This window comes from Diospyros lotus, chromosome 2 (assembly GCF_014633365.1).
Source record: "Diospyros lotus cultivar Yz01 chromosome 2, ASM1463336v1, whole genome shotgun sequence".
NCBI classification, from domain to species: Eukaryota; Viridiplantae; Streptophyta; class Magnoliopsida; order Ericales; family Ebenaceae; genus Diospyros; species Diospyros lotus.
In genome coordinates this window covers 44,042,632-44,066,081 of record NC_068339.1, presented here as the reverse complement: position 1 = coordinate 44,066,081, position 23,450 = coordinate 44,042,632, and the positions used below count along the sequence as shown (strand labels likewise).

Here is a 23,450-nt window from a genome sequence, read left to right as displayed (position 1 = left end):
GCCTTGCTCTCTCCCTCCCCCTTCCATGGATTCTCCACTGCTCTGTGTGTCTCCCCTATCATGGCTATCGCCTCGCCTCTCCATCGCTCCTCGCTGCAATCGCCTCGTCTCCGTCGCCTCTCTGCCATCACCGCCTCATCTCGCCCGCGATGGTAGAGATGCGACGGAGGCGAGGCCAGACGATGGTAGCGAGCGCGATAGAGAGGCGAGGCAGCAACCATGGTAGGGGAGACGCGCAGAGCGGGGGTAGTGGCTTGCTTTGTAAATTTGTAAAGTGGACATGGGCAAAATTGTCTTTTTGCTCCTTTTTTGTGAGCCGTTCAATAGACTCGTCGAGCACTGTAGAACGACTTGAGGTAACCAAGTTAAATATTTATCGCCAAACACACCTTAAGTTTCAAATTGCAACCCATATCCATTTGCCAGAAACAATACCTACTATTTGCCGCCGATTTGTCCCGGCGGCTACTGGCGATGGCGAGCATACCCAACCAAGGACTTCGACGCCTCAACTCTCGTCCATGGCTTCCAAGCTTCCTCGCAACTCCGCCACCATCATCTTCACGTTCCTTTTCTTCAGTAGTCGCTCTCTCTTCGTCCTCCATCGAAGGCTCAGAACAGACTCATCAATCGGATAACCTCGCCGAACCCTACGGCGGTAAAGATACGAGGGCGAGGGAGAAGAAGAACAACACCGAGTCGTCGTATTTCCCGAAGAGAGGGCAGACTCTGGAGCTGGTATGCGAGAGCCTCGCCTTCAAAGGAAAGGGCGTTTGTAAAGTGGCCGGCACTGGCTTCGTCGTCATGTGCGACCGTGCCCTCCCCGGCGAACGCTTCGTCGGCCGCCTCACTCGGAAAAAGGACAACTACGCCGAGGTTCGTCGCCGAATGTTTTTCTTTCGCTATGTTCTCTTTCGATTTTGCTGAAATTCGGAACTATGATATCTCTGCCCTGGCACGAGAGTTCTGACCTTTGTTTTTCGTGGAGAGGTTGCTGTTTCTTAGTTGAAATTCACTCTAGAGTAATGGGATTTTCTTTTATTTTCTTCGTGCCACAGTTCGATGTAACTCTGAAGTGGTTATATTCCATATGTTCAAACGCTGTAATCATTAACAAAGCCGTCAATTTCAGTAATTGTATTGGCAGATGCAGAAGATGTTCTATCTGCATTGAGCTATAAGCAGTGCTGATAATTCCCAACCCCATCTCATCCTTCATTTTTGCTGCCAGCAGCAGACATGTGGTGCTGATCCCCCTCTATTCTAAGCCTGGTTGGGTTTCTCTGCTCGTTGGAGGTCAAAGATCACATTCCAACAATCTGGGGCTAACGTTGCCTTTTAGCTAGAATATTGAGATTCTCTCGTCTTCTTTGTGCAACAAATAGGTTTGCATGTGTAGTTAAATTCCAAGAAGAAAATTTATTTCACAATCATGAGACTGGCGCTACTTATACCAAAAGATAGACCATTTGAATTGAAGGTTATGCTTGGATGTACCTTTACTCCTGGTCCCGATTCTACTCCATTGGCTTTCTCATTATTCTTGTGTTTCAAATTAGCAAAAAGGATGAAAATACTGGCTGTCTACTTATATTTATTTTACTGGTCATGTTTGATATTTCCTTACTGTATAATGCTATGCAATATAGCTAAATTATTTCATAGCTCCGTTCCCATTGATACTCTCATTCATTACAAGTGCAGGTAACTAAACTGAAGACAATAACACCTCACTGGGATTTTGTGGAAGCCCCATGTGAGTATGCTTCAAATTGTGGAGGTTGTAAAACTCAAAATCTGTTGTATGAGGCTCAAATCAGAGCTAAAGAAGAACAAGTGCGTGATTTGGTTATACACGTGGGGAAGTTTCCTAATAAAGACTTGGAATTTTTTAACATCATGAAGCCCATAATTCCCTGTGATATCCAATTTCATTATAGAAACAAGGTAAGTTCAGATTACCTTTGTTTGACTGTTTGATTTGGTAAAGTTTCCTAATACAGGTATCACAAACCAATTTGTGGCTGCTTTCTTAAAGGGTTCCACCAATTGCACTTGAATTCTCCTAATTTTTATGTCATATAGTTCACTTACCATTACCTTTTCCGTAATCCAAAAAGAATTTTTTTACATTTAGAAGAGCAGCGATTGTGCTTTTCTTTCTTTCTTTTTCATTTTTTTTTGTTTTTATATTTTGTGCTCTGCAGATGGAATTCTCATTTGGTAGCCAGTCATGGCTACCCAAAGACATGTTACAAGAAAAACAAAGTGGTGCTGCTGGCTATGCATTGGGACTGCATGCTCCTGGCTTTTTTGACAAGGTCCTCAATATCAATAAATGCTTATTACAGAGTGAGCCCGCCAACCAGGTATGTGATGTGCTATTTTTCCCCTTGAATCAATACATGATCAACTTCTTTTTTAATACAAAACTTTGTTCTCTTTGTGTTTTGTGCCAGACGATAGTTTCAGCAAGAACTCAAGGGTCATGTCTTAATTAGTGTAGTTCTACGGTTACTACCCAGTCACAATTTTTGTTTTAACTACTGAAATGAAAATGCACAACTAAAGTCATTGCTACAATTCTGCTACCATGCAGAGATTATGTCATTTTGTTTCCAATTGTTGGAGATTGAAAGAGTTGATTCTCATATAAAGCAATGTAAGAACAAGATAAATTGCTGAAAAATGATCATTTTTGCGGGGACCAAATATATTGGGCTATACGCCGTAGATGTGAACATGAAGCTTCCACATGCCATGATAAAATTATCCAACTCTGCTTTGTGTGTGTGTGGGGGGGGGGGGGGGGTTCTTTTTTCACTTATTATTATTATCTGTTATTATCTGGTTCGTTTTAATCTACCAGGGTAATGGTATATTAGCATAAATTCTATACAAAATCTTCATACAAAATAATGTGGATCATCGATGACCATAATTACAAAAGCAGACCTGCCACATCATTCTTGTAGCAGTTGTTTGTACATAAAATTTTTAAGGACAAATAAGACATCCAAACGTTGCACTAGGTTTATGAAACTAATCATACCTGATTCAAGTCTCTGGGTTTCCTTGATGTGGCTATTCCCTGGTGAAGATCTGGAATATTCAGCTTGTCAGAAGAAAGCGTTGGTGAGGCATTCAGGTTGAGGAATAAAACTTAGGATGCCCTCATCATCTCCTAGCTAGCAGGGAATATGGGACAAATAAAACATTTGTGCACTTCTCCTCTAATGTCATCCAGTTTATGTATATCATATCTGTCTCCTGACATTATAATTCATGATTCGGGGTACTCAGCAAGTGTGGCCATGGGCAGGGAATGGTACTTTCTTAATTTATATGGGTGATGAAAAGCCTCAAAAATTGAGCTCAAGCATTTAGTGTCTTAAACATCTAGCTGATTAGTTTATACAGATGTCTGGAGGTTTTGTACACAATACTTGGCTTAAAGTCTGTCATTTATAAGATTATTGATAAAAGATAAGATAGAAAACATCTGCTGCTGTTCGGAATGTACGAGCAAATTTTCCTGTTTCCCGTCTCTCTGATTTTCATTTCTGATTTATAGGTTCTAAAATCTGTTCAAGATTGTTGGCGGGATCCAAAATTAGGCCTTTCTCCATATGATGTTCACTCTCATGCTGGATTCCTTAAGCATCTAATGCTGAGAACAGGCAGGTACACTGAATTCTATTATTTCTCCTATGGTCATAATTGCTTCCATTTCAACCATTTAAGCATGCTTTACTTTTCCATTCTTTTTTGTATGCAGATTTTTTTTAAATATAAACATATATGGGCTCCAGCAGCCTCTGTGTCCATTTTAACTAGATGATGGTGAATTTTTATACTGTCAGACCAGTAGAAGAAAATTGTGACAAAGAAGAGTAAGAAAAAATAAGGAGGTGATAGAGATCAAGGACGATAAAGGTGTTCTAGGATAAGGAAAAGAGAAATATAATGAAGTATAACCACACAGCATAGTCCCAAACAAATTGGGAGACATATATCTTATATCAATATCAAAACTAATTTTTCCAACTTGATGTTTCATCAGAATATGTGCGACATAACATGTATGCATATTCTGACGAGGTTGCATGAAAGAGGATATCATTGGATCCCCCCCCTCCTCCCAAAAAAAAACCTTTGTTCCTTTGTTACCACTTACTGCAGATTGAAATATTCATTGAAATGTGGTCTTTTTTGTACCTTTTCCATAGATTGCATGTGCATAGAGCTCTATGCAATGTTTTTCTCTCATCTATCTGCCTTCTGCTGATTTTCTTTTCTTGGAATTTATATAACTTCCCATATCCTTCCAAATTTAACATGCCAAAGCAACAATTAAAAGAAGCTAACACAGAATTAAAATTATTTTCCAGGGATATTGATAGCGGTCTCCATGAACTTATGGTTAATTTTGTGACTTCATCCTACAAACCGGAGCTCCTAAAGTCCCTTGTTGAGAAAATTTCATCCATTCCTGAAGTGGTTTGTGTGACACATCTTTTTTCATTTAAAGGTCTAATGGAGTTAAAGTTTCCAATCTCTTGGTTGAGCAAATTGTTTTTGGTGTTTCTACAAGCTAAAGTACCCTATACTAGGTTTTAACTGCTATGATTAAAATGTGTCAAGGAGGGTAAAAGGCCTTCTTTGTCCTTTCTTATTCATGCATATTCGATTCTGTCTCTCCAAATGCAGAAGTGTAATAATGCTATAAATCTATCATTTGTGGGTGTATGTGTGTGTGTTTCCTTTCTTTTGGAGTTAACATGCTTAACTTCTATTCTTTGAGTTCTTTGAACTTATTGTTTTCAAAAAATTTAAAGAACTGGAGATCCTTGGTCAAGTAAAAGTCATGTTTTAGATGCAAGTTATTTCCATTTGCTACTGCTATTAGACTTGCCAAATAATAGTAATAATAATAACAGCAATAATAATAGTAACAATTACAATGTTATGTTTTGCATCGAGTATAGAAGGTCTAGAAGAACTAAAAAGAGCCCTGATTAGTCCCTTGCGACAGTTAGTTAGTTGTTTGTCTAACGGTAGCTTGTACTTTAGGGGTATTTTAGGTATTGACATATCTTTTATATCTCCTTGCCGTCCCAAATATATGTAATCGAGGACTGCCAGTGCTCCCAATCTAACATACAACAATAGTAAATGATAGAAGGCCTCTGTTGAAATTAGCACTGAAGTTTTTTATCAAATATAAATTGTTGGCAATATTCTTCTTTCAAATCATGGAGTTTCAGTGTTCCCTGGATGATTAAATTGACTAGCGATCTATCTAAAAGCATGGCGATAGAAACCCAAAAGTTAGGATGTGATATTCCCATTAAGTATTTGGGAGATAGACACAAGGCATAAAGCAGTATAAGCGCATGCTCATTTCTTCTATGCATACTCTCGCTGCAGATATTCTAGGGATGCTGGTTGTTATATCTGTGACTTCCTGTTTCTCTTTTATGTGCCACCAATCTTGTCGTTGCAAGTTCCAGCACCTTGAGGTTTGAAAACTTTTTTAGGAGTTTGCCTTGACTTGTATATTGGATGAACTGAAAATGTTAACATGTATATTTGGCAACCCCAAAGTTACAATGATATAGGAGGACATTTGAATAATTTGTCAAATTCTAACTAATATTGGAGCTGGACCACTATTAAAAACCAAGTTAGCCAGTCCATTTATTGACACCAGACTTGTGTCTTACTGATGTTGCCTTGTCCATGTCCAATTGTATCTGTGACACATCAATATTAGCAAAGCTCAGGCCTGCAACCATGTAAATAATCCAATTTCTTAATTCTTCACTTCTTGAAATGCTTTTTCTGTTTCATCACGCTTTGACTAAGCTAAACTAACTTGGCATTTCTATAAATTGAAAATTCAAGTTCTCTAGTATCATGTGACTGATGCTATGACATTTTCATAAATTTTATGCACCCGGTCCTTGATAAAAAAAAAATACCATCATATTTTGTTGTAACTAATGCCACATCCACATGATTCTGGATGATGTTTTCTGTATAAAATTTCTATTTGGTAACATTCTCCTAAACTGTTGATGTCACTAGTCAAACCATTGTCTTGGATAATCATTTTCTGTTTCTTGTTGGTGCTGACCAATAGGTGAGCATTGTAAACAACATAAACTCCTCTGTTGGTAACACCTCTGTTGGTGAGGTTGAGTTCACTTTATATGGCAAGCCAACCATCACAGAGATCCTAAGGGGGCTTACCTTTCAAATCTCAGCCAATTCTTTCTTCCAGACAAATTCGCTGCAGGTAAAATAACCCATGATTTGAATGTTCTGTCAGTCTATGGTTTCTTGTGTTTCATTATTCCTATTTCTTTGTCATTAATATTTATCACATTAAATGACCTTAACTTCCAGGCTGAGGTTCTTTATGGAATCATTGAAGATTATGCTAATCTCAGAGGGGATGGCTCAGAAGTTATCCTTGACCTCTTTTGTGGCACAGGCACTATTGGCCTGACACTTGCTAAAAGGTAACTTACATGCTCTCAGTTTGAGATGCGTGATTTTGCAGGTCTTAACACTGCTTTTGACTCTACTGGTTTTTATAGGGTCAGGCATATTTATGGCTATGAAGTAGTTCCTCAGGCTATATCAGATGCTCTTCGGAATGCAGAGCTGAATAATATCCGCAACACCACATTTGTCCAAGGGGATCTTAACAAAATTGACGAGAACTTTGGCAAAAATTTCCCAAGGCCTGACATTGTCATATCAGGTTACCATTTATTATCTGATGCCTTGATTACCTATGCACTTCACTTTTTTTTTTCTTTTCTAAAATGTGACAACCATCTTGGAGTTCCTAAGAAATTTCCATGTAACAAAAATGTTCCTTCGGTGAAGATTATTAACATTAGTTGTGTTGCCATGCTGTACAAATTGATTTCATAATTTCAACTATGTAATGAAACACAACTATATCAATTATTTTCATTTATTGTCATCTCATGGAATTTTCTATATAAAGATGATGTACCATCTCATCATTCCTTATGGATTTGTATTGTCAACATGACTTTTAGAAGTCAATTGACATTATGAATGCCGTGCCACTGACTACAAGTAAGTTGGTTAGGATAAAGTGCAATTGATGTTAAAGGGTGGTGAAAATTATTAATGTAGAAATGATGTCCTTTAAATTTATTTTTTGAAGTTAGAATAGGGACCCATACTGCCTGTTATGCACCGAATGCTTAAGTTCCACTACACTATTCATTTAACTGCTAACAGTGCATTTAGCACAGCACATGGTTATTAGGCATCCCTAGTGCACTAGACTCCCTGCTTTATAAGGTTTGGAGAGGGTCGTATTTGTACGCAACCTTCCCCTTTTATATATATACATATTTTTTTCTTCTGCTAAGTTGTTTCTATATCTCAAACCTGTGACCTTTTGGTCATAGAGAAGCAACCTTAACACAACACATAGGAAGTTCCATAAATTGCACAGCATAGTTTGGTTCAAGACTTAGTCCGAATTAGGTTTTGAACTTCCACTTAATTTTGCAAACATGTAGCACTCTGTTGCCTGCCCTTTTTTTTATGTGAGAAATTCTGCAGATCCCAACCGTCCAGGCATGCACATGAAATTGATAAAGTTTTTACTGAAGCTTCAGGCCCCCCGGATTATTTATGTGTCCTGTAATCCTGCAACATGTGCACGGGATCTCAATTACCTCTGTCATGGTGTGGTACGTATATGTAGCTTGCCTTTTCAGCAGGGATTGCACCTTTATGACTTCAACCATCTGAGTCTCTTTTAACACTTCTCAGGTGGAGCAAAATATAGAAGGGCGCTACAGACTAAGAAGTCTGCAGCCCGTGGACATGTTTCCTCACACTCCTCACATCGAGTGTGTTTGCCTTCTGGAGCTCCGATGATCCCTTTTTGAATTCATATGCTAATTGAACTGGTTGGTTCTAAATTCTTTCCCGCTCTTTCAATATTTTGCTATTTTAATTTTCTCATTTTCTCAGGCATATTATAAGAATGTCTCAAAATTTATCTTCCCAGGGAGCTGGTCTCAAGCCAATTATGATACTTGAACATGAAAGCGACTAGATAAAAGACCGCCATATGGCTCCCTTGAGGTAAAAATAACTTCTAATGACATGTCTGGTCTGCTTATTACGTCGGAGAAGTTAGTAGTACCATGAAGTAATTATCCGAGTAGTTGCCGGTGCAAAGTAGAGAACTTGTTGGGGGCATCAAGTCATTATAGCCAGCTTACAACAGAGTGTTATTCTGCAGAGATAGTAAAGAACTTGCAGTGATATTCCTGCAACTTTATCGGCTTAATGGATTCTGTAATCAAAGCTTCTAGTTAGTTGGATTAAGGATTGTGATTGTTATTGTTGTTGGCAACCTTAGTTCCACCATTGAAATCCTCCCAGTAATGCTGCCAAGTTTTGATAGAAATGGTTGAATAGCTATTGCCTGATAGGCATTCTAAAGTGTGTTTTTGGTTATGTGGGAGTGTTAGGTTGCGTTCTTTTTGCTTTTCAATTTTTAGTTTTAAGTTTTGAATTTATTTTTAATTTTTTATTTTGGTAGTCTGTTTTTAAAAAATTGAAAATGCGTTTTTTTTTTGTTATTTTGAAATACTATTTTTAAAAATAAAAAATTAAAAAACGCGTTCTCTTTGAAATTTTGAAAATATTTTTTTAATGATATTTTATTCAATAAATTTGATTATTAAGTAAATTATAAATATTTAATATTAATATATTATTAAAAATATATATACATTTTAAAGTTAATGAATTTTATAATATTTTTTTATTACAATAATAAAATATGAATAAATAAATAAATAAATATGTTTTGATTTTTGAGTTTGTTTTGGATGAAAACACTCAAAAATAACTAAAAGTTGTTGAGTTTTCTTTATAATTTTTTTTTATTTTCAAAAATACATTTTTAAAAATAACAAAGAGAATACGTTTTCATTATTTTAGAAAATTAAAAATTAAAAATAACTTGAAAACAATAAAGAGAACACAATCTCAGGCTACGTTCTCTTTACTTTTCAATTTTCAGTTTTAAATTTTGAATTTATTTTCAATTTTTTATTTTGGTAGTCTGTTTTTAAAAAATTAAAAACACGTTTTCTTTGTCATTTTGAAAAATTATTTCTCAAAACAGAAAATTAAAAAACGCGTTCTCTTTGGAATTTTGAAAATAATTTTTTAATGATATTTTATTTAATAAATTTGATTATTCAGTAAATTAAAAATATTTAATGCTTATAAATTATTAAAAAAATATATACATTTTAAAGTTAATGAATTTTATAATATTTTTTTATTATAATAATAAAATATGAATAAATAAATGTGTTTTGAGTTTTGAGTTTGTTTTGTATGAAAATACTAAAAATAACTTTTTGTTGTTTTGAGTTTTCTTTATAATTTTTTTTTTGTTTTCAAAAATGCATTTTTAAAAACAGTAAAGAGAATGCGTTTTCATTATTTTAGAAAATTAAAAACTAAAAATAACTTAAAAACAGTAAAGAGAATGCAACCTTAGTTTTTCAGTTTTCAATTTTTTTTTTGTTTCTATTTTTATTATTTAAAAAATAAAAACATAAAAGAACGTTTGAGTACTTGTTTTTGTTTTTAATAGTTTTGAGAACTTTACCACTGTGACCAAAGTTTTGTAGACGCGTTGGTTTGGTTGTTTACAATCTTTGTGTTTTTTGTGTTTCATTTACCTTTTCTTTCAGCTTCTTTGTTTTCAAAACCAAAAATAAATAAAAATTTAAAATCACATTTAAGTGTTATTATATAAGTTTTGTTTCTTTTATGAAATTCATTCTTGAAACAAACAAAAATAACTTTTTGTTATAAGTTGTAACTTAATAGTTTTGAACAAATTGTTATTTTTAGAGCCATAGCCTAATATAGCGTGAGATTTGTGGGGGTAATCTGGCCTTCTCACCATGTAGTTATTGTTTAATTCATATACATTTATTTGAAAATTTGATATATTTTTATGGATCATGTTATTTGTACATTATTTATGTATATCTTGGATTATGCAATGCACATAAATGACATAAATACCTCTTGTCTTATTGCGCCTCACCACTTTGGGTGAGGGTATTTTAGACATTGATACATCATTGTGTAGCCTAAGGTGTACACAATGATGTATCAATAGCATTTTTCTATTTTTATATGATATTATAATAATTGGGTGATAGTCTAGTACTAAATAGTAAGTGTAATATCCTGCATCAAGTGATAGGAATGACTAAAACAACTTACCCTGATGAGCCTACGCGAATTTCCCAGGGGGTCGCCCATCCTTGAGCTTCCCCAGCTCAAGCATGCTTAATCCAGGAGTTTCTTGTCTACATTCAGCTCAAAAGGTATCCAACTAGTGTTGTTTCCTTCCTTAGTTATCCTCGATATATACTACCTTCTCTAGGGAGATTTAGTGAAAAATAATTAAGAAATGTGACAAAATAATTAAAGATAATAGGTGAAATAATTAAAAAATGTGAGAGACAAAGTAAGGTGTGGACAAATAATCAAAGATAATAGATAAAATAATTGAGAAATATGTGAGACAAAGTAGAGTGCGAACAAATAATTAAAGATTATGGATGGGATTTAGTGAAAAATAATTAAGAAATGTGACAAAATAATTAAAAATAATTGGTGAAATAATTGAGAAATGTGGGAGACAAAGTAGAGTGTGGATAAATAATCAAAGATAATGGGTGAAATAATTGAGAAATATAAGAGACAAAGTAGGGTGTGAACAAATAAGTAAAGATTATGGATGGGATTTAGTGGAAAATAATTAAGAAATGTGACAAAATAATTAAAGATAGTGGGTCACTACAATTATACTAAGCTTAATTCAACCTTTTATAAATAGAGAAAATTTAAAAAATTGGAGAACTTAAATTAGAAAGAGAAATGTTGTAAGAAAGAAAGAAAGAGATTGTGAAAAAGAAATTAAGCTTGTGAAAAAGATTTGGAAGAAAGGAGTAAAGAAGAGAAATTTAGGTACATCAAAGAGAAACTTGAAGAAAGTATTACAAGGTAAGTGTAAATATCTCAAATAGATGGAAGTTGATAATATTTTCTTTTATCTTATTATGTTTAATTTTTTAAAAAAATTTAAAAAAAAAATAAAAAATCATGTGTTTTATTTTATGAATTATTATGGAAGAAATTTATGGAGAATATGAAAGGAAATTTTTGGGAAAAAAATAATTTCTAAAATGTGCCATGTGATTTGATAGTATGCCTATATGTTAAATACGATATACGTTCAAAGTATGCTTGGGCATGTTGACATGATATGATGTGTGCATATGTCACGTAGATGCATTTACATAATATGATGATGATAGGCATATGTTCACGTGTAATCCATCGTTGCTCATGCATCGCATATGTTTGAGAGTACGGGCGAGTATCGCTGCTTTACCAAGGGTGCACCCATACACCTTGGCTTGGAAAGAGCTAGTCGTAGAAAATGGTAAGTGGCATATGAAGTATGGATGTCCGTCGGCTCAAACAGGCCAAATGACAGGATATTATGCATTTACATTCATACATAAATATTATACTCTTATTTAAATGGCTGACCATCTAACTGGGCGATGCCCCTAGAATATTTAATGTTCCAGATGGTAGTCATAGCAGAAACGAAAGAAATGAAGGCATGTTATGGCACTCGTTGAAGTGCGTAAATGTATCGGTTATGCATATAACTTGTCATGTTTATGTCCTGCTATGTTGTCCATGATGTTGATTATGATATTTTCGGCATGTAATATCAAAGGATGATCATGATTATGTTTAAATTAGAGATGGCAAAATGGGCCCGGCCTGACGGGCTGGCCCGGGACCAGGCTAGGGCCAGCATTTTGCTAGCCCATTTAAGGCCGGGCCGATTTGGCCCGGCCCGCTTGGCCCGACGGGCCAAATGGTGGCGGGCTAAGCTGGCCCGCTAATCAGCCACAAAACCCCCCATCAGCCTGCGCCCTTCGCTCTCGCCCTCCATCGCCCTCGCCCGCGCTCCTCGCTCTCGCCCTCTGTCTCGCCCTCACCCTCGCCCTAACCCGCGCCCCTCGCCCTGGCCCTCGTCCTCGCTCGCCCGTTTGGCCCGCGGGCCCATGTAGGGCCAGGCTAGGGCCAACAATCTGCTGGCCCATTTTTAAGCAGGCCGATTTGGCCTGGCCCGCTTGGCCAGTGGGCCACTTGGTGGCGGGGCGGGGAAGGCCGGCCCGTTTGCCATCTCTAGTTTAAATACTAGTATGTTTGAGAATGATGTTATGATTTTGTTATGTATATGAATCTACGATTTTGATGTTATAAGCTTGTTAAGTATTAGGTTATGATCTATCATGTTTTCGCTATTAATTATGGTTTACCCCAATGAAGAGAATGAATATATATATATATGAGGTAGAATTGATAAAGTAACTATTAATTAATAAACGTCAGGGTAAGAAACTCTTCAAGAAGAATGGGACGTTACAGTCATGTAACATCCCGCATCGAGCGATAGGAAGGACCGGAGCAACTTACCGTTATGGGTCTATGCAAACTTCCCAGGGGGTCACTCATCCTTGAGCTTTCCCAACTCAAGCACATTTAACTCAGGTGTTCCTTGCCTACATTTAGTCCAAAATGTATCAAACTGGTGTTGTTTCCTTCCTTACTTATCCTTGATATATACTACCCCTCTCTGGGCTCTCGAGGTATTACAGTAAATACTAGTGAGTTTAGAGTCTCCAGTTTAAATCTAATGAGTTAGTCGTTGCCCAAAATTCATTGTGGTTTTTGGCTACTATTACTTGAGTTTAAAGATGATAGGACTAATGATGGTGACACAAAATAAAAGCCTAATAGAGTTTACTTAATTTCTTAAATCATCTTCTGACATCGCGTGAAGTGTATGTGTAAAAAACACACATAAAAAAACTCTTAAAACAATAAGTTTTAAGTACCCTTGAGAGAACAAATTTCAACGACCAAAGCTGGGCTCTCAACTAGGCGTAAGAACTGAAATTGCTTGTTGAAAAAAATCAAACTGGTTTGTTGGAATTTATTAAATAAAAAAATTGATTACAATCCTTAACTTCTAAATATATTTATAGAGTTTGGTTCATCCATCTAATACTTGTAAACAAAATCTAACTAGAATCATCCAACTAAAATTCTAATAGAAATAAAATCCTAATCAAACATGAAGTAGAATCCTAAAATAAGTAAAATCCTAAAACTTATGAAGTTTCGCTACTATTCTGATGCTAGTGTTTAGGCCAATTCTAGGTTGCCTGGTTTGGGTCGGGTTGGCCTTGGTTTTTGATCGATAACCACATCATTCAGCTCCACTTAAGAATAATTCGTTCTCGAATTATGATTCGGGTATGACAACTTAACATTCGGTAAATACAAAAAAGATAGCAACATTGAATATTTTGGAAATACCCATATAATTAGGCAAATTCACAACATAAATATTGTCATTGATCTTCTTTGTAATCTTGTAATAATCATACTTCTTTGGCTTGAGCTTGTTTTGCTTTCTTATTAGAATCCGTTCATTCTTCAAGAATATTGTCCGGCTAATTCTATCCCGCAAGTGGACGGATCGTGACAAGTAATACAGTGATGAATAGAGTGTCGTACCCACGAGGACTAACTTTTGACGTTTACTCTAATTGATCTAACCTTAACCTAACACACACATTAACAAAGAATTCAATTGTAATAAAAACTAATTTATGAATAAAAGATGCAAACAAAATAATTGCTTTGATTTAAAACTCACAAGACTAAGGCACTAGGGTTTGTGAATCCACCGTCGACCTCTATGATTCAATTATTCATTACTCGGGTGTTGCTATTCCTTATCTTAGGTTGAAAATCGATAATCCAATTACAACCAAAAGCCTCTCTCGATGGTCATTTAGTTCTATGTATATATATGAGATTAACTATCTTTAGTTAACCTTCGAACATATAAACATGCATTCAATCACGGAGATCATCACATAATGATTTCATAGGGCATAACGTTATCTCTACCTATTATCGGACCCTACGTTGTTTGCTACCATATCTAATCTGTATTGAATCTCTCGAAAGCAATACAAATCACAAATAAGTTTCAATGGTGATCAAGCATCAAAACAACATTATAAACATAACAAACAATCAACCCGGATAGATAAGAAAATAGCAAACCAAATAACTTTAAATCAAACCATTAGAAGTCGAGGTTTCATCATTCACCCTAGCTATAAACACTTAGCTATGCATGCTCTCAATCAAAAGAAAAAGAAAAGAGTTGGAATCCATAGAAAAGAATTGAAAAAGAAAAGAAAAATACAACCTAATAATAAAGTCTTCAATCTTCTGCCCACTTCTCTTCTCTCCCCAAAAAGACTCCCAAATCTTCCAAGAATAAGTCTTTATATAGTCCTCTTTAGGTTATCAAAGTCCTGCACCTTAAAGGAGTCTATTTCTCTTTTATTTGGATTGAAACGGGCTTAAAACGGCCTTTTCCCGAAGCTTTGAACCCTACCGCGGTATGCTTGTTGCTGCAGACCCGTGAGCTCCAGAAACTAATTCCTAAAGCGGTCCTACAGCGGTATGCATTCCGCTGTAGGACCATGAGCTCCAGAAAGCAATTCCTAAAGCGGTCCTACAGCGGTATGCATTCCGCTGTAGGACCGTGAGCTCCAGAAACTAAACCTTATAGCGGTCCTACAGCGGTATGCATTCCGCTGTAGACCACTAGCCTTCTTATTTAACCTCTTGCTTTATCATTTTCAACTTCTTGCTCTCGATACTCTTTTGATTTCTTTTAATTTGATACCCGACCATGCCTCCAAGCTTTATTTCACTTCCATAATGCACCAAAATAACTCTTTTTGCTCCATGTCCGCTTTAACACATGCTCCACATCTACATAACCATATATAAAACCAAATCAAGTAGAAATCATGCTCATTGAATGTATAAATGCTAAGTTTATAGACCAAAATAAGTGTATAAAAGACACTTATCAAATACCCCCAAACTTAGACTCTTGATCGTCCCGAGCAAGATTATCGACTCAAATATATCACCCCTCAAGTAGAGAATAGTTAATATTTCAAAATCACTTACAAGTTGGACAACCTTCAAGGTAGTTTCAGATTTTTGTATCATTCATAATTCACACAGAGTTTTCTAGTAATGCTACACAACTGTTTTGGACTTATTCCATGTTTTGACGTGTGTGTGTGCAAATCCTGTCAGGTACAATATCATGCATAAGGTTGTTGGTATCTCGACCCTTTGATGGTCTTGTACACTTTCTCGCTCGTAATATGCACTCCACCCCCAAACTTGGTCTTTTCATTCAGTCCCTAGGTGCTCTTAATCACTCTTTTCTTTCTTGTTCAAGTTTGGTTGAACTCAGCTAAAAATGGCGTTGTCTTGGTTTGTGAAGACTCTCTTTTATTTTGAATGCTTCGACATGCTAACATCTACTAGACAGTCAAACCCACCAGTTTTCTCAATCCCTAAGAGTTACAAACATCGGCACCATTATTGAGATTTTTTTTTTTTTTTTTGGTTGAACGAGTGCATTTTATGCTCCATCTTGTTTTTTTTTTTTTTTTTTGATATCTTATGTGAAGCCTTCACTCCATTAAGCTTTCTGAATGACCCTTGTAACGAGCTTTCAGCCGATGACTCCCAAGCCAGATGACCACGGGGCACCAGGTTTTAAGATACCTCTACGGGCATAATCACTCAAGTCATTCAGGCTACAAAGAAAGGTATAAGATATATGCAGGCTCAAATTTAATTTGGTACACGACATAGTGACATAGGGATGAGATCACTAGCCTATGGTCATTGCCTAGCTTCTCTTAGTATGTCTAACACATTCCACACAAATTTTAATATGCACGGAATCAACACATTCCTCAACATTTGCCATCATAGCTCAACCTTCCCCAAACTTTTCTTTTCATAATGTTTGATGATTGAGTTGCTTATAAAGTTGGTTTAAGGGCGAAAGTCTAATTGGAAACCTAGCAGTGTAGTCAACCTATGCATTGAATCTTCTGACACATGTGCTCAAATTAGTCTAACATGGATAATGGATCTCAAAACGAAATGAGTAGCATCACTATCTTTACTCTTTGCATCAAAATGGTACCAAATAAACTTCATCATTGATGGCACGTCTACCCAACAAAACAAGATAATTTTTTTTTTTTTTTAATAAAACCATACAACTAGACCGTACGACATATGCAAGCTGCCCATAGTGAACCTCCCCCCAAACTTAAACGTTTCATTGTCCCAATGGAACAAAGAGAAAGAAAAGGAAGGAGTGTACCTGGACTATAGTGTCAAGGTTGTGATGGTAGATAGATCAACACATGCTCGTTTTGAGGTATTGAAACTTTCGGCAATGGAGTTGCCCTTGTAAGCAGCTGGTGTAGGATGGCTCTTCAATTGCATTATCACTTTTGAAAATGTACCTACAATGCACAAGTTTGAATATGAGAATGCAACAATGAATAAGAATGACATGAAGTAGACAGAGTCACATGGATGCCCAAACTCCCCCAAACTTGAACCTCACAATCCCAAACTTAAGGTGCAATGTGCAAGTTAACATTGGCTGGGGTATTTTATCAAAGACCAAGTGCATGCTGTTATGATGACCTCAACATTGTTTTTGTGCAAAAATCCTAAAAAATGACACCCTAACCTAACTCAAAGTAAAGAAAAAAAAAAATGCAACATGCCAATAAATGAAAAAGATAGGAAATTGGGTTGCCTCCCAATAAGCTCTTGTTTAAAGTCATTAGCTTGACTAAGCCTCCATCTTCAAGGAGGCTTGAATCCTTTTTCCATCAATATTTTGTGGGTGCCATTTAATGAACTTATTCCTTGAATGTTAGCAACCTTTAATCCAATCCCCTTCTTTTGCTCCTTCAACACCCTTACCAACTTTTCCTTTTCATGACTTGGTGGCTTGGCTTTTGAAGAAGAAGAAACATCCAAAGAACACAGTTTGTCTCTTTTTGATGGACAACCTTTTTGCTTCTCTCCCAAAGAGCCCATGACCACAACCTTGTTCTTAGCATCCAAACTTTGTTCCTGCTCATCAAAAGAGTTAGCAATGCAATTTTCTTTAAGGTCATCAGGTCTCTCTACTAAATCAACAATGCCATCTCTCATTAAGACTTCTTTTTCATTGCCATTAGAATGTTTCATAGCCTTAAATACATTAAACATAACTGTCTCATCATAAATTCTAAGACTAAGTGTTCCTTGCTGGACATCAATCAAAGCTCTTCCTGTGGCAAGAAAAGGTCTCCCTAAAATTAAGGACATATCATAATCTTCTTCGATATCCAGAACAAAAAAGTCAACAGGAAAAATAAATTTATCCACTTTTACCAAAACGTTCTCCACTACTCCCCTCGGATATTTAATACTTCTATCAGCCAATTGAAGAGAAACAATAGTGGGTGTTGGTTCTTTTAATCCAAGCTTCCTGAAAATAGAGTAAGGCATTAGATTTATACTAGCACCCAAATCACATAGAGCTCGTTCAAATAATAAACTACCAATAGTACAAGGAATAGTAAAACTCCCTGGATCTTTAAGCTTCGGTGGTAGTTTGTTTTTCAATATAGCGCTGCTCTCCTCCGTTAGCATAACAGTTTCATGCTCCTCCAACTTCCTCTTATTTGATAAAATTTCCTTCATAAATTTCGCATAGCTAGGCATTTGAGCTAAGGCATCAACAAATGGGATGTTTATGTGAAGCTTCTTGAATACCTCTAGGAACTTCTCAAATTGCTTATCCAGTTTGTGTTTGCGCAACCTCTGAGGGAATGGAATTGGAGGAACATATGGCTTAACCGGTGGTGGAATTACCTTCTCTTGTTCAGCTACTACTTCAGGCATTTCAAGTTGATCCGTTGTCTCCTGAACAATACCATTTTCTTTTACCACACCTGGCCTTTTAACATGAATTTCTGGTAGTTGCACCCCACTCCTTGTTGTGATTGCATTTACTTGCTCCTTTGGGTTAACTTCTGTATTGCTCGGCCATGTGCCCGGTTGCCTTTCCGTTAAGATTTTTGCTAGTTGTGTAATACCCCGAGAGCTTGGAGAAGTTAGAATATATCGAGGATAGTGTAAGAAAGGAAACAACACCAGCTGGATACCTTTTGGGCTAAATGTTGGCAAAGAACTCCCAAGTTAAGCGTGCTTGACCTGGGGCAATCCAATGATGGGTGACCCCCCTGGGAAGTTCGTGTAGGCCCATCAGGATAAGTTGTTCCGGATCTTCCTATCGCTCGATCGGGTCGTTACAGGTGGTATCAGAGCCGACCCTTGGCGAAAGCGGTCCGATGAGGGCGGGGAGTGGCGCCGGGGCTTGAGGGCCTGTACAAGGAGCGGCTTCTGGCAGGCTTCTAGGATGGCAGCCCCCAAGGGGAGAAGGTCTGGGACCAGTTGTAAGGTCGCATGACGAGGACGTCATGTGCTCAAGGGGGGGAGAATGTAATACCCCGAGAGCTTGGAGAAGTTAGAATATATCGAGGATAGTGTAAGAAAGGAAACAACACCAGCTGGATACCTTTTGGGCTAAATGTTGGCAAAGAACTCCCAAGTTAAGCGTGCTTGACCTGGGGCAATCCAATGATGGGTGACCCCCCTGGGAAGTTCGTGTAGGCCCATCAGGATAAGTTGTTCCGGATCTTCCTATCGCTCGATCGGGTCGTTACAGGTGGTATCAACATTGTAAGCACCCCCGCCCGGATATCCCAGCCACCCGGACTACCCGAACGGGAGCGCCTACGGGAGGAGAAAAGAATGAGACACCAGACAAAGACCACCCCGGCATGCATACACAAAAATGAGAACAGCGGAAGCAAAGCTCAAGACATGCATGCACTATGGGTACCCCGCTAATACAGCGGTCACAAGATAAATAAATAAACACAAACTCCTGTGCCGACATACACAAGACTCGAGAAAACACCTGGCACAGTACAAAATAATAGAGCAAATTCTACTTAGACATCAGAGTGGATAGGGATTGACGAGACTGCCTGTACACCACACCGACTCTGCCGTTAAAGCTGACTCCCTTGCTATGGCCCACGTCGCCACTACCTGGAATGATGGAAAGCAAGGTGAGTCGAGAGACTCAGCAAGCATAAGGAAAAGAAAGGCTGTAGGCTGAGTATAACCAGAAAACTCTCCCCAAAATAAACCCCCAGGTACACACAAGCCATGAGACACTACAACACAACAGCTCAATAGCATAACAAAATAAAAGCACATACCGGTCCTTGGGGCCCACATAAGACACTTGGCACCCAAGTCCCATACCAACCTGCCGCTGCCCTGAAAGGCAACAAATGTCTCCACAAACCTGCGCGCGCTGTCCCAGGCCGGTACTCCCGTCACCTGTATCCGTCGGTACTCCCGACAACCGAGCCATAGGCTCCCTCGGAACGGTACTCCCGTCCGAGAACTAAATACTACCAGTATCCATGCAATGCACATAAAAATGCAATGGCGTAGTGAGCATCAACGTGATACAAGGCGCCCATACATCCAGGCATCAGGCCATGCTCCGCCCACATAGTAAACCACACGCCATGCATATGCTCGCGGTGGATGCAACCTAACCAAACTAGAATGTTCGTGTCCAAGCATACTCAATAAATGAATATCCCAGCATGCGTCCCGTACCCATGTGCATATCAAATCATGAACAGTAATACAAGATATCTAATCATGCAGTAAATCACATACCGGTAGAGCTAGTCAGCAGTGCCCGGCACCGGTCAACGGCCAGTGACTAGGGGTGTCCACCCGACGGTCCACATCAGGGCCGTACCATAGTCTACCCCAACGTCACCAACAACCGACCCTTGCCCCACTGCTCGATAGCTCTAACCGAACCATAAATAAATTTGAGAAAAACTGTAAATAAATCCAATAAAATCGTAATTAAACCCTCACGTCTAGGAACCTAGTCCCCAAACTGGTTCAGCATCATTCCCGAAAGGAGTGGGGGCGGTACAAACCCCCGTAGGCTCACAACGGATAAAATTATAGAAGCCTCGAATTTAATTTAAATTAGAACAAATGAATAATAATTTAACAAATAAGGTTAGGAGCCGAATTAAAGTAAGGGAGAGAATAAAGTACAGGAAATCACGGGGTCTTCCACGGGAATTAAAGATCAGGAAGAGAGGGTTAAGAGCTTGCCTTTACACGGCCGTTCCTTGCTTTTCTTGCGCACCCGCTGCGAAGTAAAACGTTCGCTGGCAATAAATAAAATCGCAGCTTTAATTAAATAAATCTACCGTGTAATATAAATAATTTAACCGTCTAAAATCCCTCGTAAGCGCACCACAATTAATATCTCAACGAGTCTCATATTTATTTTAAATTAAATCACGCTAATAAAGCCAGCTTAATAAATTAAATTTAAATCAAACGACTCCAAATTCTATAATTAATAAACGAGTCGAAACAGACGAAGGGAGGGTATAAAATACGAGAAATCACAGGGTTTCTCACGGGAATTAAAGAATACGAGGAAAGCATTAGGTACTTGCCTGAAATCAGCTGATTTCGACCTCACTCGAGCTCCCGATGCAAATTAAATCATTTCCTAGCAAATAACACAATCGGGACTCAAATTAATTAATTTTAATCGCGAAAAATTTATAATTAAAATATAACATGCTTCTATTAATTTTTACCCACGTACCTGATCACTTCCCTTGTCGAAAAATCCCAAAATTCCTTTATTTTCCTCTTATTTTCTTCTCCTTTTCTTTTTCTTCTTCTTCTTCTTCTTCTTCTTCTTCTTCCCTTCTTCTCCCGCGCACTGCTCTGCGCGCCCTCTTCTTCTTCTTCTTCTCTTTCTTCTTCTTCTTCTTCCTCTTCCTTCCTCTTCCTTCTTCTCCTTCTTCTTCCTTTCTTCCCGCGGCCGCTGCTTCCCTCTTCTTCTTCTTCCTGCAACCAGCGCACCAGTGGCGCGGCCGAGCTCCACCGGCCGCCGCCTCGACCAGCGGCACCACCGGCCAGCCCCGCCTCCAGCTCCGCCTTCCACGACTGTGCGCGCCACCGCTGCTCCGTGCCGCCGCCGCTGCCGATTGCTCCGTGGCCGCGGCTTCTTCAAGCCGCAGCTGCTCTTCGTCGGCCATGGCAGCGGCTGCCATGGCCGATTGGCCTTCTCTCTCTCTCTCTCTCTCTCTCTCTCTCTCTCTCGCGGCTGAGCTCTCCCCCTCACCCGATCTCTCCATCTCTCACTCTCAGCTCACTCCCTCTGTCTCTCCTCTCTGTTTCTTCTTCACTCGGCCAGAAGCTTCAAGAAGCTTCAATTTCTTTTGATGCACAGCACACTAACACACGCGCACAGCCACAAAATTTTAAAACATTAATTTTAGTTAATTAATTAAATTTAATTTCAATAAATTTAGTTTACACTTTTATTATTTTTATTATTTTTTTTTTTTTTGGGATATTACAATTCTCCCCTCCTTAATAGAATTTCGTCCTCGAAATTCGCGTTTAATCTATCTCCTCAAGATACGCTCGCAACGCTCATGATATTACTCAACAACATCTCGAGGACATTTCATATCATCATTTTCCAGTTCTCACAAGTCCAAGTCCACGACATATCCTACTTGACTTAATACAGTAGCACATCTCCCTAATCCATCACTGCAAGTGAACCACGATATGACCACTAATATCTTAACCAGCTTAAAGAACATCATTGATCATATTACTCATAACCACAAGGTTCTCCTATTACCACACCATAACTCAACCGTTCCCCAAAGCTATCTCGACCACATATCAACCTAAAGGCAACTCAAAATTCAGCGATATTCAATCCTAATGATAAACTGACTCGCAGCACCAGGCTCAATGCAGACGCAACTAATTCCGGATACAACCGGTAGTGACAGGAGTGGAGCCACCTCTTTGTATGTCAAGAAGCTAATACTCGATAACGTGACCGGAACCTGCCACATACTTACAATCCATGGGAACATGGAAACGATACGACATACTCAATCAAGGATTCAGCAACAATATCCTTTAGTCTGACTTTTGCCAACTGATTCTTAACCAGATACACATCATTTTCTCGGCAGTACTTTCTCTCATAATTTGCCGCGAATGCTCGGGGTCTCGTTCATAAATACGGGTAGCCGTTTAGTCAGGACTATCAAGGAATAAACACTCTCCACTCAATACATCTCGGAATCTAAAACGTCACCAGATCTCCCCTCCTTATAGGAATCAAGATACCCAATTGCGGTTTATTCAATGACCACCAATCCTAAGTCTTGTCCTTGCTACTGATCTTAACTCCCAATAGCTAATTGGACCGTACCTCTTCTTGACCGTTAATTACGAATCCTGAGCTCCTCGAAGACTCAATAGGCTAGCTAGAACACGAGCTCTAGAACTGGTGTTATCAACTCCGTAGCCTACTCGACTGATAGCACATCACCGTGTCAACAACTGTTCTAATTCCTAAGGCATCTCATAAGTCGCCTCAAAAACGAAAAGCAACTTAAAGATGTGGTTAAGCGTTCATCTGACTGGCATAACAAGTCATCTCATGTTTCTGCCGATGTACCACTTGACCAGCACCCAAAGGAGTCTCATCTCCTCTCTCGGTCAATAATCCGACCCTAGGGCATGTGGTCCGTGATTAGCACCGCGCGTACTCCTAGCAACTACTATCCTTGCAGCAGAACCCAATAGTTACTTAGACCTGTATCCAATTTCGGCCGTGGCCATACACCGGGGTATCTCCCACAACACCAAACGTAGAGGGGTTTTCCTTACTTCTAATTCACATTATCACGGATGCACCACGATAGCCTAAAACACCTGTTACCACCTTTACTTTACCCTATTTGTTACAGAACCTCACAGCCTTAGCTCTTTGTCACGCCAACCGCGACGTCACCTGTACTCCGCTCCACTTGTGAAAACTAAACACCTACACACCATAGCCAGGTCGTGATGCTAAATCTCCAAATAGCATAACCACTGTAAACTCCAAGTTCATAAGTCCATAATAATCCCTCAATAAATTCCCATCATAGATCTCTCTTGGGACTTCGTATTAATGTTCCAATTTATCCTTCTAGATTCGATTAAACTTAGGGTGGATGCCCTAAACCTCCAAGAAAATGCAAACCCCTCAGAACCTCAATTTACCTCCATACCTCATCAAATAACACGTCTCTCGACCAAATATGTACAGACAATTTAACTGTTACACACGAGCTACCGCATTACCCAACCTTCAGTTTCTCATCTCAGTACACCCTATACACATCTCG

The 23,450-nt window shown here is 38.4% G+C and overlaps 1 protein-coding gene across 3 annotated transcripts; it reads left to right on the top strand.

The window, feature by feature from the left end:
- The first annotated feature begins 414 nt into the window (after positions 1–414).
- Positions 415–8,422, top strand: LOC127793772 (uncharacterized). Of its 3 annotated transcripts, XM_052324484.1 has the most exons (11): positions 415–876; positions 1,705–1,947; positions 2,208–2,369; positions 3,575–3,684; positions 4,392–4,500; positions 6,146–6,301; positions 6,412–6,527; positions 6,606–6,772; positions 7,618–7,748; positions 7,831–7,970; positions 8,072–8,422. In XM_052324484.1, the coding sequence occupies exons 1-10, from the start codon at positions 475–477 to the stop codon at positions 7,936–7,938; spliced, it is 1,704 nt and encodes a 567-aa protein (XP_052180444.1). In that variant the 5' UTR covers positions 415–474; the 3' UTR covers positions 7,939–7,970; positions 8,072–8,422. The 3 variants fall into 3 exon arrangements, with proteins under 3 accessions (XP_052180444.1, XP_052180446.1, XP_052180445.1); XM_052324486.1 differs by lacking the exon at positions 8,072–8,422 and having other exon boundaries at positions 7,674–7,748; XM_052324485.1 differs by lacking the exon at positions 8,072–8,422 and having other exon boundaries at positions 7,668–7,748.
- Positions 8,423–23,450: the final 15,028 nt, after the last annotated feature.